Raw genomic sequence first — 17,464 nt, 5'->3', positions numbered from 1 at the left:
TTCGCAATCAGGCGAATGTATGAAATTTCGTAGTTCCAGGCATGACCTAAAGATGACAGGACAATCCTATCTGACTCATCTGCCACCTAGTAACGTTGATTGTAAACACTACACGACCCGTCCCATTTTAAGAGCCGGGTAGTTTGATGGACATGCATCAAAGTTTCCACAGAAAGTGCTGCCTCCATTTTTAAGGAAGCTGGGCAAAGCACGTTATTTCAGCCCAAAAATGGTCGTATTAATTTCTTGCCTTGAACTTACATATAAGTCAAACATAACTGTTAATAAAATTATCGAGTTTTTGGACATTATAAATCGTCCTGTTTCTTATTTCAGTCTGGGAGTTGGTTACAATTGTCAGAAACTTTTAGATCTCTTTTATCAGTACCAATGCCTAAATTTTCATTGAACAAGTTGAATTAGTTCATAACACATTTGGCCATTCATTGTCTTTGATTTCATACCTTGAAGATGGAGACAGCAGGGTTGTCAGAAATACTGGTCTACCAAACTGCACGGCCATCTCTTGTAGAACACACATATCTTCATCTTCACTCCCTTGGGAACCTCACATCCTGCACATAGGATTCACTCATTCATTTATTCAAGGAACTGATCCCTCCTTGAGAAGCTGCCAATTGTGCAGCTAGTCAAGAACTTCCCAGCATTATATGGAACGCGAAGGTTAATTACAGTGTTCACAAGAGCACTCCACTGGTCCCTATCCTGAACCAGATGAATCCAGTCCATACCATCCCATCCTATACCTCTAAGATCCATTTTATTGTCCACCCACCTACATCTTGGTCTTCCCAGTGGTCTTTTTCCATCTGGCTTTCCCACCAGTATCCTATATGCATTCCTCTTCTCCCCAATTCGTGCTACATACCCTGCCCATCTCATCCTCCTTGACTTGATCATTCTAATAATACTTGGAGAAGAGTACAAGTTATGAAGCTCCTCATTATGCAGTTTTCTCCAACCTCCTGTCACTTCATCTCTCTTTGGTCCAAATATTCTCCTCAGCACCCTGTTCTTAAACACCCTCAGTCTATGTTCCTCCCAAGTTACAGAATCTGTCCAGATCCGAGGCTTCTTGAACATTTTAGTAACAAGCTTATTTTTTACGGTGAGGAGTTGTTAGCCCCACACCCAACCCCTAGCTGGAGGACCTCCTTCCTTGTCAGCTGTCCGGAACTGCTTATTCAATATATTGTATTTGCAACTTCCCTCCATAGTTGGAGGGTGTCTCCTCCATTCACAACCTGAGGACATGCCATGTTGTGGTGACAAGGGACCCACCTAACATGGTCCCACACATGGGATTATCTGTAGCCTTGAATGGGTGGAATTCTAATGAGCTCAGGCACTGGGGTAACAAGAATTCCCCACTTGGCGAACATTAAACATTTTTTTTTAAATCATAACTTGAAACCACAACTTAGGCTTTCATTATGCAGGAAAGAAGAAAAATCTGGCATTACAAAGCGGTGTGGACATTTTGTCTTGAGTGCCCCTGTCTACTAGAATGCAACCCTGAGCACATATGCAGTAGCTGTGTAAGTGTGAGACTGAATTAATCTGGCTCAGAATAGGGACACTGGCAGGCAGGCTCTTGTGAACACAGTACTAAATATTTCTTTTCCATAAAATGTTAGGTATTCTTATCTAGCTGAGTGACTGATGGTGTCCCAAATAGGGCTCAGCTCAATGGAGTTAGCTTGAATGAAAATATATCAGAATAATGAATAACATTATATGATAATATTACTTGAATGCATGAACTGATCATCATTAAACTTGGTACAAATATCACAGTACCTGAGGCCATCTTAAGATGTACATCATGATTCTCTGTCATCAGTAATACCAACACTGAAGCATCTTAAATTGTTGAAGTTATAATAAACTTAATATTACTTGATTGCCCAAACTTGGTATGTACAAGTATGCCATGTTTATTTCAACGGCACACTTATCAAGTCATTTTGTAGTGAAAGGAAGGTAGGCAATTATTTCATCCCAGAATTTCTTGTTTAAATGGGGTGTTGAAAATGTGGATTGGAAAAAAAAAAAAGAGAAATATTTAACTGTTCCTCATGTGTATAGCAACTGTGACTACACAGAGATTGTATGCATGATGAAAGCATGTAAAACAGAAATAACTAACAAAATGCAGGAGACAGAGTTGCAGATTCTCATCTCCTTGTTGGAGAAGCAAGGATTGAAAAGTATTTGTACATATATATTCGTACGGTATATAATTTCACATGTTCATGTTATGGCCTTCCAGGTCAGGAAATCGTGTGCTCTGGTTGGTGGATATTAACATTTCAGAGGCGCATATACCTCTGTCATCAGCGTGTAAGGCTGAAAATGGAGGCAATATGGTACCAGATTGCATGATAGAATAGCCCACAAGGCCACAATATTAATCTTAAGCGCTGTAAAAACTTAAAAATCCTACACAGTCCCTTGCACCCTACATGCATGAGAGGCATAGCAAAACGAAGAGCTGGTTACCTCAGAGAGGAATCCATTTCAAATTCACACCCAGGAGGGAGGCTGCTATCCTGGTAAAGTAAAACATAAAGTTGACCCTATACATAACACCATATCTCCGAGAAGTATCGGGAGGTGGAGTTATAACTGCATGTAACTTTAAGCTACTACCTCCTATATGGAGATGAAAAGCCAGCTTTGCGCTCCAGTCGTTCTCTTCTGGAGGACGTTTAATATTAAAGCAGGTAGGACATATACTTACCACTGTGCTTTAAAAAGTCAGGGGGATTCTTGTTTNNNGAGGGGCATTGCGAGTGTATAAAATACTTTATAGTCATACCATATGACCGGGGGACATAGTAGCGTAGTTGGTTGAAGCTCTATGCTACAAGCCGGAAGTACGCGGGATCGAATCCCAACGAGGTGGATTTTTTCAATTGACCTAATCCTTCCAGCCGCACTGTGGCCCTGAGGTCGACTCAGCCTCTAACAGAAATGAGTATCAAGGATATTCTTGGGGGTAGTGGGCGGCCGGCGCTACCGCCATCTGTGAGCCAATTATCTAGAAAATGTGGGACCCTCAACATCTCACAACCCTATGGGCCTCCACGGCCTGTTTCGGGGATACTTCTATCTTTTTTACTTTTCCATACCATACGACCGAAATTTCCCTGCCTCTCCCACAGTTACGAATCTTGCGATTGTTCAGAGTATTGAAGAAAAGGCAGTTACACCATCTCCGATGCACATGAATCCACCGCGCAGTGCCAACTGAATTATAGTATCACTGCTGCATAACAGATGGCAGACGCATGACCGTATGAGCACAAAACTCTGCGACGATATGGCGCATACGCATAGCATCCGAAAACAGAAACTTATCTTGCTGGAAACGTCTCCATCAGTCACAGAGATTGATGTTCAAGTGAATAATAATTCCATTACGTGTAACCAGTTCGATATACAAATATGACGATACAGCTTTACATGCTTCGCGCAGCACTGGCCATCATCAAATGGTTCTCCAGCACTGTAGGGACATATTTACGCGTCTCTGTACTGTGAATTTTACCATTGAAAGTTAAGAATAGTTACACCATGTGGTTGTTAAAAATAATATATTACTAGCGTTTTAAATTGTTACAAAATCTAGTAGGGTATTCTGTATGCTCTTGTCTGTGGGATGTGTGTATGCTCAGTGATTACTCGTACTCTGTATTTAGTTAACAGACTGAACAACTAACTGATCCTTCACCGAAGGGTGGTGAGTATTCCTCGAATTTGATCTGCTTACAGTTTCTTCGGGAATACCATTTTTATCCATGGCTGACGTTCGTAACAAATGTTCGAGTTTCCCTACATTTTCATAAGTTCTCAGATGACACAATGCTCTGGTCTTGTGCTGCGCCCTGGTGTCCAGACATCAACATAAACTTCGTTCTCCTTTTGTTTACTTACGGACGCCCCTCCTTAATGCCATGTAGAACATTTTTTAGCCTAGGTTGAAAATAAAATAAAATAAAGGAGGCTTATAACTTCACCTTGCTGTCTGTGTATCCGTTTGTCTGTCCATCTGTCCGTGTATCCCCTTTAATTTTTGTTGGGAGGCTTATGATATTACCTTCTTGTGTAATTCCCCCTCCCCATTTTTTTTTTCGTTTTCTATGCGATCCGTGTTGTATCAAAGGAAAACAGGCGATTAGTTTTCCCAGATCTTCTTGTTTTCTTTTATAATTTTCTTCGTGGCATTTTCCTTTTCGTCCAAACGGTGAACATTATCAGTACGGACTACGTCCATTCAATTTGAGCCCCTTTTTGGGTTTCTTGGCGAATTCTGAAAAGAATGTGTGAACTTCAGACCATTCTGAACAGGATAGGTATCAGGCAAATGTTTACACTTATTGTTGTTGTTATTATTATTAATGTTGCATGTAGACCCGTTGCTAGGCAACGGCCGCTATACAATAGCCTTTGTGAAGTAATGGCTCGGTAAACAACGGCCGTTCCTAGGTTGACACACATTTAAACCTGCGTAAATATTGTCATGAGTAGAGCAATGATTTTTTGTGTAAATACATATTCTATTGCTTATGTCAATGCTCAGAAAGTAGTAATCTCCAAGAGCTGCAGCATTATCATTGCTACAGTTGAATTTTGTTCTATATATTTTTACATATTTTGACATTTCCTATATCGTAAATTTTGTAAAGATCGAGCAAAGTCCAGGATGGCCTCACACACTGTAAACAAAAGGCGCAACAGATCACCGTAGTCGCGGTGCAGGGCCCAAGAAGGCCCACCCCTTAAACATTCATACTGTAAACAATAGAATGTTCTGGAAGGTTCTTAGGATGATGAAATGTATGACGCTAATAGAAGCTTCCAGAAGGGCAACGCCCTAACTGAACCCTATATACACTCCACCCCGGGCGTTAAGCGCTTTTTGACATCTAAGCAGAGTCCGTTGAGTGGAACAGAACTGTGTGATACTAGAAGTCGGCCGCTGACCTTGCTTAGGCAGACCACGGATATTCTTACAACAAGGTTCTCTCTACAACTGTGTGCATTATCAATAAATGTATTACTTAATTTCAAGTTTCAATACTCAAACACCCCGCACTGACTCCCAACGGAACCGTTCGCCCTGCCAACCTGCAAACTGGTTCATCACCGGGATATAACAATATGTATTTATTTGGATGTTTTATAAAAGTACATATTTCTCGGTATTTTAAACTGGAAAGCGCCTATCTTTTGTGTTTAATTCGTTTAATACCTCACTGATAGCTCCTCCACCTTTCGAAAGGAGTGTTTCTTTTGTAAAGCAAAGTAAACTGCACCCCCCAAGTAATTCCGCACATTAGTGTGACCTGAGCGTTGGAGACTGTTCTCAGAATTGTACTGCACATACAATCCCTTCCCTTCTCACCAAACAAACTCGTCCACTCCTAAAAACCTGTGTTCTCTTCCTGAGAGTTTTGAAATTGATTTTAGTTTTGTATGAGCAGTTCGATGAGTTAAGTTCCAGTTTGCGTGGCGGACATCGTTAAGGCGCCGGTTGCATCCTCTATGGCGTCGAAGTTAAATTTGTAGGCAAAAACAGAGGATTCCTTCATAATTGACAGTAAAAAGTATTGGGTGTTTCATGAAACCACGGTTGGAGCGACATACAAAGAACAAGCAACTGAATTCTTCGTAGAAGCAAGTCCTCTTTCACACTGATTCATCAATCTTCGACTTCTTCAAGGATACGTGCAATTGGATGGTGTCCGCGAACATCCCCTGGTTTAAACCCCAAATTTTGGTCCTTTTGGAAAAGTATTACAAGCAACATATTTCAGAGCAATCAACACTTCGAAAACATTATCTGCTATGAAGAAACCTTGGAACACATAAGAGGTAAAAGAAGCCTTTATATTGGTTGCTGTGGAAGACACACACGATTCCGTGACTTGCTTTATTGCGAACTTTGTGGCTGGCAAGTTAGACACTGAAGTTCCCTCTAATCCACATTTGATTTGTTCCAAAGTTCTGCACCATACAAATCACTCCACTGTTGCAAGATTTGTGGCTTACCGGAGTTCACGAGAAGATGCTAATTTTGTATTCAGATGCTCCGGCATATACTCGTATGCTGAAAGCTGCAACTGTGTTGAGAATGTTTTACCCTGATTTGATTCATTTTACTTGCCTGGCTCATGGACTACAACGTGTTGTCGAGGAGGTGAGAGCCAAGTTCCCTCAAGTGAATAAATTAAATTCGATAAAAAAAAGGTGTTTCTGAAAGTCCGACATCGAACGTAAGCCTATAAGCAGCGGCGTCCGTAGTCTAGAGGTAACGTTCCCACCTCATGACTCGTAGTACGAGGGTTCAAATACCCGGCGGAGGTCGTCGAATTTTTAAGGATGGAAAAATTCAGGGAACAAGTCCTCCGGGAGGGACTTTAAGCCGTGGGTCCCGTGTCGTAGCATTACGGCACGTAAAAGAACCTCATATCTCCAAAGGAGGTCACTGAGCCAAATTGCGGACGTTTCCCGCCCAACAGCAGTCTCTAATACCTCCGGTAGATGGGGGAAGCATTATAGATACCTCTCAGCTAGTAGAGCCGGTCTCGCTGGCTGGGCGGGACTGATGGTAAGCACCAGTACCGGTAGGATATAGAGACTGGTAGAAATCATAGAGGGAAGCACAATGGACCAATACAGGTCTAAGTGCATGGGGAAACCCACCCTCTCCAATAACTAACTAACTAACTAACTAAGCCTATAAGCAACACTTGCTAGACGCAACCTCTTCTTTTTTAATTCGCTTGGTGGGGGTCCAGCTGGGTCCACTCGGCACGGCGCCCACTGATTGGCCTATTGTAGCCAGCCCATGGTGATTATGATGATGGAGAATTTAGTGGAATGAAGATTGGCAGGGGAAACCGAAGTACTCGGAAAAAACCCCGCCCCAGCTCCATTTTGTCCACCACAAATCCCACTTGACCGGACCAGGGCCACCGCGGTGGGAAGACAGCACTAACCGCATGAGCTATGGCGCGGCCCTAGACGCACCCTTGCCCACCGAACCAGTACTAACAAGGTGGGAAACTCAGCCAGAAGCAGTCATCTACAGTGAACACTTTGGAACTGCGAGATCAATCGTAGCCAAGTTTGTTGTTTGGCCAGCGCCATAGCTCAAGCGGTTAGTCGCTGGCTTCCCACCGCGGCGGCCCGGGTTCGATCCCGGGTCTGGTCAAGTAGGATTTGTGGTGGACAAAGTGGCGCTGGGGCAGGTTTTCTCCGAGTACTTCGGTTTCCCCTGCCAATCTTAATTCCACAAACTGCTCCACAATCACCCTCACCTATCATCAGGGGCTAGTACAATAGGCCAGAAGTGGCCTCAGTATAAGGGACTTAGTCCCACCCCACTAGCAAGAGAAAAAAAAAGTTTACTGTTTCGGTGCGTGAACCCCAGAGTGCATTCAAGGATCCAAAATTGGCCTGTTCAATTGCCTACATCCGAAGTAATTTTGCCTCGCTTCCGAAGGGTCTAAAACGTTTACAAACCCACGGACTTCCTCTACAAGGATCTGTAGACATAATGAAAAGTTTTTTTTTTATTGCTATTGGGGTGGGACTAAGTCCCTTATACTGAGGCCACTTCTGGCCTATTGTACCAGCCCCGGATGATAGGTGAGGGTGATTGCGGAGCAATTGGTGGAAAGAAGATTGACAGGGGAAACCGAAGTACTCGGAGAAAACCTGCGCCAGCGCCACTTTGTCCACCACAAATCCCACTTGACCAGACCCGGGATCGAACCCGGGCCGCCGCGGTGAGAAGCCAGGATCTAACCGCTTGAGCTATGGCGCGGCCCTAATAAAAAGCTTAGTGTTGTGAAAGGGGGGGGGATGGTGCTGCCGAAAGTGTGCCCACCAAGTTGCAGTCGATGTTAAGAAGAAACCCTGGATTTTCGACATTTACCAGTGTCTGTCAGGTACTTAATGGAGACGGTGTAGTTCCCCCTGAAGAAGGACAATGCTCCTGAGAAAATGCCTTTGTTAAAATGCGCACCAGTGACATTTTGTCATGTAGAAACATGCTTTTCGGCCTATAAACATATTCTATCGGATAAAAATACCATCAATGGCCCCGCAAAATATGGAAAAGCTACAAACAGTATACTGTGCATCAAAAAATCAACGATTGTACCGGAAGATTGTAAATATAGGTTGGCTGCAAAACTAAATATTATTTTTGTGTTGTTACATATTTTACTACTTATTTCAGTGTTCTTTGTTGCATAAATATGTACTTATTTTGCATGAAGATATTACATAAAAATGATGGCTCTACTCATAAGAATTCAATGGGAATATTTTGCGGTTACAATATTTCTCCCTTGAGCAGTGTACCGACAAGTGTGTAGTCCATATGCTTTCCCTCTGCTCCCCGCTTCCACTCCAGTACTATTCTTATTGTGGGGGTAAGGCTGAGTTCACTGAGTTCTGCTGCCACTACTGGCCTATTGTGCCAAACCCAGATGATAGATGATGGTGATTGTGGAGCAGTTAGTGGAATGAAAATTGGCAGCGGAAACACAACTACTCACAGAAAACATGCCACAACTCCACTTTATCTACCACAAATCCCACATGACGAGGCCCAGTCTTGTAACTCTACCGCCGCAGTGGGAAGCCAGCCACTAATTGCACGGCCTCTAACTCCACTCTCAAGCGCGCACATGTACCTGGGCCGCTGCAGTGGGAAGCCAGCCACTAATTGCACGGCCTCTAACTCCACTCTCAAGCGCGCACATGTACCTGGGCCGCTGCAGTGGGAAGCCAGCCACTAATTGCACGGCCTCTAACTCCACTCTCAAGCGCGCACATGTACCTGGGCCGCTGCAGTGGGAAGCCAGCCACTAATTGCACGGCCTCTAACTCCACTCTCAAGCGCGCACATGTACCTGGGCCGCTGCAGTGGGAAGCCAGCCACTAATTGCACGGCCTCTAACTCCACTCTCAAGCGCGCACATGTACCTGGGCCGCTGCAGTGGGAAGCCAGCCACTAATTGCACGGCCTCTAACTCCACTCTCAAGCGCGCACATGTACCTGGGCCGCTGCAGTGGGAAGCCAGCCACTAATTGCACGGCCTCTAACTCCACTCTCAAGCGCGCACATGTACCTGGGCCGCTGCAGTGGGAAGCCAGCCACTAATTGCACGGCCTCTAACTCCACTCTCAAGCGCGCACATGTACCTGGGCCGCTGCAGTGGGAAGCCAGCCACTAATTGCACGGCCTCTAACTCCACTCTCAAGCGCGCACATGTACCTGGGCCGCTGCAGTGGGAAGCCAGCCACTAATTGCACGGCCTCTAACTCCACTCTCAAGCGCGCACATGTACCTGGGCCGCTGCAGTGGGAAGCCAGCCACTAATTGCACGGCCTCTAACTCCACTCTCAAGCGCGCACATGTACCTGGGCCGCTGCAGTGGGAAGCCAGCCACTAATTGCACGGCCTCTAACTCCACTCTCAAGCGCGCACATGTACCTGGGCCGCTGCAGTGGGAAGCCAGCCACTAATTGCACGGCCTCTAACTCCACTCTCAAGCGCGCACATGTACCTGGGCCGCTGCAGTGGGAAGCCAGCCACTAATTGCACGGCCTCTAACTCCACTCTCAAGCGCGCACATGTACCTGGGCCGCTGCAGTGGGAAGCCAGCCACTAATATCACGGCCTCTAACTCCACTCTCAAGTGCGCACAACACGTACCTGGGCCGCCGCAGTGGGAAGCCAGCCACTAACCGCACGGCCTCTAACTCCACTCTCAAGTGCGCACATGTACCTGGGCCGCTGCAGTGGGAAGCCAGCCACTAACCGCACGGCCTCTAACTCCACTCTCAAGTGCGCACATGTACCTGGGCCGCTGCAGTGGGAAGCCAGCCACTAACCGCACGGCCTCTAACTCCACTCTCAAGTGCGCACATGTACCTGGGCCGCTGCAGTGGGAAGCCAGCCACTAACCGCACGGCCTCTAACTCCACTCTCAAGTGCGCACATGTACCTGGGCCGCTGCAGTGGGAAGCCAGCCACTAACCGCACGGCCTCTAACTCCACTCTCAAGTGCGCACATGTACCTGGGCCGCTGCAGTGGGAAGCCAGCCACTAACCGCACGGCCTCTAACTCCACTCTCAAGTGCGCACATGTACCTGGGCCGCTGCAGTGGGAAGCCAGCCACTAACCGCACGGCCTCTAACTCCACTCTCAAGTGCGCACATGTACCTGGGCCGCTGCAGTGGGAAGCCAGCCACTAACCGCACGGCCTCTAACTCCACTCTCAAGTGCGCACATGTACCTGGGCCGCTGCAGTGGGAAGCCAGCCACTAACCGCACGGCCTCTAACTCCACTCTCAAGTGCGCACATGTACCTGGGCCGCTGCAGTGGGAAGCCAGCCACTAACCGCACGGCCTCTAACTCCACTCTCAAGTGCGCACATGTACCTGGGCCGCTGCAGTGGGAAGCCAGCCACTAACCGCACGGCCTCTAACTCCACTCTCAAGTGCGCACATGTACCTGGGCCGCTGCAGTGGGAAGCCAGCCACTAACCGCACGGCCTCTAACTCCACTCTCAAGTGCGCACATGTACCTGGGCCGCTGCAGTGGGAAGCCAGCCACTAACCGCACGGCCTCTAACTCCACTCTCAAGTGCGCACATGTACCTGGGCCGCTGCAGTGGGAAGCCAGCCACTAACCGCACGGCCTCTAACTCCACTCTCAAGTGCGCACATGTACCTGGGCCGCTGCAGTGGGAAGCCAGCCACTAACCGCACGGCCTCTAACTCCACTCTCAAGTGCGCACATGTACCTGGGCCGCTGCAGTGGGAAGCCAGCCACTAACCGCACGGCCTCTAACTCCACTCTCAAGTGCGCACATGTACCTGGGCCGCTGCAGTGGGAAGCCAGCCACTAACCGCACGGCCTCTAACTCCACTCTCAAGTGCGCACATGTACCTGGGCCGCTGCAGTGGGAAGCCAGCCACTAACCGCACGGCCTCTAACTCCACTCTCAAGTGCGCACATGTACCTGGGCCGCTGCAGTGGGAAGCCAGCCACTAACCGCACGGCCTCTAACTCCACTCTCAAGTGCGCACATGTACCTGGGCCGCTGCAGTGGGAAGCCAGCCACTAACCGCACGGCCTCTAACTCCACTCTCAAGTGCGCACATGTACCTGGGCCGCTGCAGTGGGAAGCCAGCCACTAACCGCACGGCCTCTAACTCCACTCTCAAGTGCGCACATGTACCTGGACCGCCGCAGTGGGAAGCGAGCCACTAACCGCACGGCCTCAAATTCCACTCTCAAGTGCGCACAACACGTAATCAGTGTTCGATGCGCTACGGCGAAACGACAGACACAATAGTGGTTTACATACGGATTTAACCTTGAAAGAAGAGTGTTCCATACACTGTAGGATGCAGGTAATTACTGGGTTCACCCGGCACGGCGGCCACAGATTGGCCTATTGTAGCCTACCCCGGGTGATTATGATGGAGAATTTCGTGGAATGAAGATTGGCGGGAAAAACCTGCCCCAGCACCACTTTGTCCACCACAAATCCCACTCGACCAGACCCGGGATCGAACCAACACAAGCAATACTCGTCCTTACGTTCTGTGGGCCTTCCATTTAGTCTTATCGCTATGTTTATAAATAGCGGAGCGATAACATTCATTTCCTTGCTGTGGTAAACAAGCCTTGAGCCTATTTGAATAGAAGGGCATTCCTACCTCCTCCTAGGATTCATTGATTGTTTTTAAGACTCTATTCACTTCAGATTTGTATTACTATTTGAACATTTGCTGACAAAACCAAGCGCCATAAGATAAATGTGGATACTACTTAAACAACTGTTAATTTTCTGGGGGGAAGGCTACAACTGATTTTGTATGGGTCTGAAAGTCAACATTTTACATCTAAGAAAGAGCACAGATCGTGGGTGTTTGAGAACAAGGTGTTGTACACAATATTTGGACCTAAGAGGGAAGGGCCGGTCATGGTAGCCGAGCGGTCTAAGGCATGTACTGTCTTCGCTCGCCTGGAAACCGAAGAGCTAGGAAAAACGAAGTGAGCGGAGATGTTCATGGAGGTAGGCCTAGGCCCACTGGGGCTGTGGTGCCAAGGGAGGGGGAAAAGAGAGAGAGAGAAAGAGAGAGAGAGGGAAGGAGTAACAGAAGAATGGAGAAAATTACATACCGTGCAGCTTCATAATATATATTCATCAATTATTACGGTAATCAAATCAAGGATGATGGGCTTGTTCGAGTCATGTAGCACGCATAGGAGGAATGAGAAATCCATACAAAAAATTAAAAGAAAAACAACTCTGAAAAAATACAGGTATAAAGTGCAGAATACTATTAAAATAGATCCTAAAGGAGTGTGGTGGGTATGAATTGCATTCATTTTATTCAATATACGGTACAACGGCGGGTTATTGTGAACGTGGCAATGAGTCTGGGATTTATATAGGAGGCGGGTACTCTGTTGAGTAGTTATCCAACTGGCAGCTTCCCCAGAATTAGCTCGAGAGATCAGGTAATCCTCCATGTTTACACCTCACCCCCACCCACCCCCCTCACGCCAGTGCAAACCCTGAACCTTCACAAACACTTACATGGCTGTTATGGACAATTTAAATTGTAGGAAACTATTACGTTTATTTTATTTGACCAGAATCACAAACACTTCGCAACACAGAGCTGTAAAATTCACGTTATTACGTGTATCATGTGATTACAAATAGATTTTTGAGCATGCCCTCGCTAATCCGGATGGAAATATGAAAAATTCTGTTCACAGTTGAGTACATTAAAAAGACACGTGACATTTAGGAGCAAGAGGGATTAGAGCAAGAGGACTTTCAGACTGTGCTGAGGGCAGCTGGAGAGACTGAAACCACGCAAGAAAATATCCAACATTGGCTTCAGCTGGATGAATGAGAGATGAAGAAATTGATGCAGTGATATTGTATTATTATTATTATTATTTATTTATTTCCATCAGCACTATTTTTATCACTGAAGTCTCCATTTATTTGTGTTGTAATTAGTTTTTGTCTTTTAGAGCTATCTTTTGCTTCATTAATCCGGATTACCGCTTAACCCTGACGACCCCCCAATTAGTCCGGATTAGCAAGGGTTTACTACATATACATACAATATACACGTAACATTACTTGAGAGTTCAGCAGGAAGTCTCACCACTTTTCAATAAGCTTTCGTACTACCAAGTTCCACTACTTTCTCCCGTATTCTTTTCCAGTCTTAAGTGTTATCGAATGATACGTCGAGGCCGACGTTTAATGCCATCTCCCAAGAATAACACATACAAACATACAATCGTAAACTGTCTACTTAATGTGCTATATTCATTACACGGCACATATCCAAAGCAAAATATTATTAGTACTCACAGAATAGACACGATATACAACATACTGACGGAATACTGACGATATACTGAATATACTGACGGAATAATGACGATATACTGGGACTTGTTCTTGACCTGCTCCGTAACTTATTTCCTAAAAAGTATTGACGCTGGATAATTCGTTGCTATGGTAACTGAGGCTGGGTCATGCAAATGTAAATGATGAAGCTCATGCTTATAAAGTTTCCTTTGTATGTGAATATCTGCACAGAACTTTCGGCGGCATGAAAGCAGTGGTGAGCCCATTGAGGATCGGGGCACAGACGCAGCCAATCTCCCGCCCCCACCCGACCTTGATATCTACTTAATAAAATTATTTGATATTTTAACCCTATTGTTATTTGTTTCCCTTATGGACAGCCTCTTGTGTTCCTATCTCGTTGTTGTTATCAGAACTGCCCACAAGACTCCGACTTTGTACGACAAAGCACCAGGATATAGAGAGGTTTTGTTTGTTTCACGAAACAACAGATAATGGCCCCCACAGCTCCCATTACATTATCGTCCTATAAAAAGATTTAACGATTTCGTATTTTAAAGCATATGTACCACCTGCTTTAACATTATCAAAAGGAGAATATGTGTAGGTTAAGTATGATTCTCACAATAAGCTGTCTCCCAAAAAGGCAGTAACAAAGCGATCTTCGAAATGGACACGCAGACTGTGTTTATATTGTGGCGTAGAGACCCGTTGCTAGGCAAAGGCCTCGAAACAAGCAATGAGACAACAGGCGTTGCTTGGTAACAGCCGGTAAACACGTCAACGATATCCTAGCTATGTCTAGGCAACCGCCCGTAATAATAGAAAAACTGAAGGCGGCGTTTTCTGTTGGGCCCGGCCCAAGGATATAACGAGGCGCCCAGGCCGACTGAGGCGAATTATAGAGAGTTCAGTTTCAGGTTATTCGCTGGACAGGAAGGACCTGAGCGCGGGAAGCTGAAGAATCTACACTGTTACAAGCCGTTACCATGGAACGGGTAGTGAAGACACTGCAGGCTGCAGAAGTCTTAATGTTTGCAGCAGTAATCTATAAAGCGTGGAGATCAGTGATAGCGCTGTAATTGTAGTTCCAAGTGATAAGTGGCCAATCCATACCCCGTCTATAGGAACCCCTAAAACGTGACAATAAATATGCTTAGAAGGGCCAATGGATCTGACGACACTTCACGTTCTGCGCAAATTCCGTGGACACATTTATCTGTGAGATACGGCTTACAGGCACTCGCCAGTTCAAGCAAACACAGCGGTGTTATCTCCACTCTGAAGATTATCAGGTTGATCAGATGATGTGCCGTTCCCTATCGTTATGATAAAATATCACTTAAGGCTGCAAATATTCTGAAATTAAAGAACAACGAACCTAAGCTTTCAAAATATTACATATTGATTCAGTTCGTATCTCACAGGAAACACATTACGTCTCCGCTACAAAGTCCAACTGGTTAAAGCTGTTTAGGGAAACAGTCGCTGTTTATTGTGAGAACTATACGGAGCACACAAATAGCTAACAGGTCGCTGTGCCGGTCGGTTTGAACCTCGGCCGAACTGCCTGTTACACTGAGGTTTTTCGCGATTTTCTTTTTTTCCTCAAGGCAAGTGCTTGTGCAGTAGCTCGATATGATCAAGGCCACTTAATTCCAAATCTTTTCCAACTCATCATTCACCACTTATCCTATCGCCATCATCCGGAACTTGACACCGACAGCGTCACATCCTCTAATACGGTCATTCACATTTCCAGTCCTTTATTACTGCAATACAGTTCGTGCACAAAAATGTTTTAAGTGTTTGTACCGTTAAACCGTGCAGTACATATAGTTACCACCGTGCTTTCAAAGTTTAAATCCACTTATTTTATCCTCTCGCGATGTAATATGGACCAAACGGAAGAATTGGGACACGGGCCTAGGTGGGCTTGTTGCAGTTAAGTCTGGTTGAACCTGCCTTTAGCCTGGCGCATTTGGTTTCTCAGTACACGCCGTGGTACTACAATATGTGACAAGGTCCCCAGTGCCCATGCATCATCATCCTCTTTATGATCTTCACCCATCACTGACGGACCTCTCTTTGGGAAGTCGCAGTACAGACCACGAAGAACTTCAACTTTTCTCCACTCGTTTCTTCTACTTTCACTCACAAGTTTGAGGTTATGTCTCGCGCTTTCAGAGAGTTGGCGTTTGCTAACAGCCTCGCTCATTTTCGTCAGACACGAACCGAGATCTTGTTTACTAGCCTCCATATCTCGGCCAATGAGCAACAATAGAGAACACAGACAGTTCCAAGAATCTTCGTCTTCTAAGGAAAACAGTTTAGTGATCGCAGCTTTCATGACATTCACTGTCAACATCTGTGCCTTGAAGAGGTGACCCAGTAACATAACACACCCAATTTTCTTCCATTTGGCCACCCCAGTCAGCGTTACTCCTGATCTTGCTTCTGGAGACCTGAAACCAATATTATCCATCTTTTGGCGCCACTGATGTGAAGAATCACTTTCATCGGTTGAGAAACAGGTCTGCAACTCCTGCCTGCAGTGTTTCTCCAGTAGATTTTTGAAACAAACACATTCACTTTCACCAGAAACCACCTGGAATCCTGACAATTGCTCACAAAGCTTCGTATATGTTTCAGTATTTTGTGGATCATTTACAGATTTTTCAAAAATTGTTTTTACTAATGTGCTCAGTTTCTCTTCACTCTTAATGGCCATGGATTTTAGTTTGTGCACAGTTACATCTAAGTTCTGTACCCTGATCTGGCTGAGAACTCTGGCTATCCTGTTCCTCAGTTCAGAGCTGTCGACGTCGTCACTCGCAGTTCGAACCGTCGCTGCTAATGTACTACGTTGCGTGCTCGGTGCCCTTTTCATCTTGTCTCAGTCACTCATTTTGAAACCGTCACTAAAACACACAAAAGTTTCGTTAATTTTACAAGCGAGTTTCCCTCACTTCCACCCGACACATCACAACTCACTACACTGCAGGGAATCCCTTTGTTTCAAAACGAACGCAGGCGCAGTGACAGAGATGCGCGCGCATCACAGTTATCACCAAAAGAATTTAGCACATATAAACTGAGTGGGTTCGCGTAGCGTTAAAACTTCTCATTCGTGTTTGGGAGGTGGTCGGTTCGAATCTAAACCGGGATATTGGGCATAAGGTACATCCTCACTAATCCGGTTACAGTTAATCCGGAAAAAAATGAAAACTGGTGTTCACAGTTGGGTAACATCCTTTAAGAAGACACATGGGATTTAGGAAGGCAGATGAGTCATTAGTTCAGACAAAACTTGAGACAGTTTACGTCTGCATTATTACGTTCAAAAACAAGGACAACTTCTGAGTTTTCTATCGATAAATAAATGCACTTGCTTTTTGTAGTTTTTAAATAAAGGTTCTACAGTGATATTTGTTATTTTCATCAGCACCACTCATATCATTAAATTTTCCATTTATTTATGTTTTAAGTTTCTTTCTTTCTTTTAGGGTTAAATTTTGCTTCACTAATCCGGATGACCTCTTCCCCACAATTAATCCGGATTAGCGAGAGTTTACTGTACTGAGTGACTATTCTCGCTGATTTGCTTAGTCCTGCCACGCAGATTCCAGGATATCACCTCCATTATGCCACGACCGCTTCCTTCCATATCCTTTCCCATTCATCATACCATTAGACGCTATACGATTCATTGAATAACCCATAAAACAAGCGGCACTGAAGTGAAACAACCAACTTAGAGAATATTATATTTAAGCATCCTGTTCCACTCACACAATATATATGAGACAAACTCCGTCTTAAGTGCAATAATTTAATTGTAGTTCTTTCTTCTTCCCTTCCTTCACACTACATGTTTCGGCCCTAAATGGCCATCATCAGGTGTGTATTCTTACGTAGCTGCTACACTGCCCGTAGTTTAACATTTAAAATCACCAGTCTTTCCTGTTGTATGTATGTATAAAATCTTTGTTAACCTACACG

The 17,464-nt window shown here is 45.4% G+C and overlaps 1 protein-coding gene across 3 annotated transcripts in view; it reads right to left on the bottom strand.

Annotated features, from left to right (window-relative positions):
- Positions 1-12,918: 12,918 nt before the first annotated feature.
- LOC111865323 (eukaryotic translation initiation factor 4 gamma 1-like) overlaps positions 12,919-17,464 on the bottom strand; it is a 34,088-nt gene continuing 29,542 nt past the window's right edge. For 2 of the 3 annotated variants that reach the window (XM_033751777.1, XM_023853237.2), the window contains exon 2: positions 12,919-16,383. In XM_033751777.1, the coding sequence (XP_033607668.1) occupies positions 15,408-16,352 (945 nt within the window). In that variant the 5' untranslated portion in view covers positions 16,353-16,383 and the 3' untranslated portion in view covers positions 12,919-15,407. Of the gene's footprint in view, positions 16,918-17,464 lie in introns of those variants that run through there. The other variant, XR_004513124.1, reaches the window with a different exon arrangement.

The sequence above is a fragment of the Cryptotermes secundus genome, unplaced genomic scaffold (assembly GCF_002891405.2).
Source record: "Cryptotermes secundus unplaced genomic scaffold, Csec_1.0 scaffold17, whole genome shotgun sequence".
NCBI lineage: Eukaryota > Metazoa > Arthropoda > Insecta > Blattodea > Kalotermitidae > Cryptotermes > Cryptotermes secundus.
Note: the sequence above shows the minus strand (reverse complement) of the source record. Positions and strands in the feature narration are given on the sequence as shown.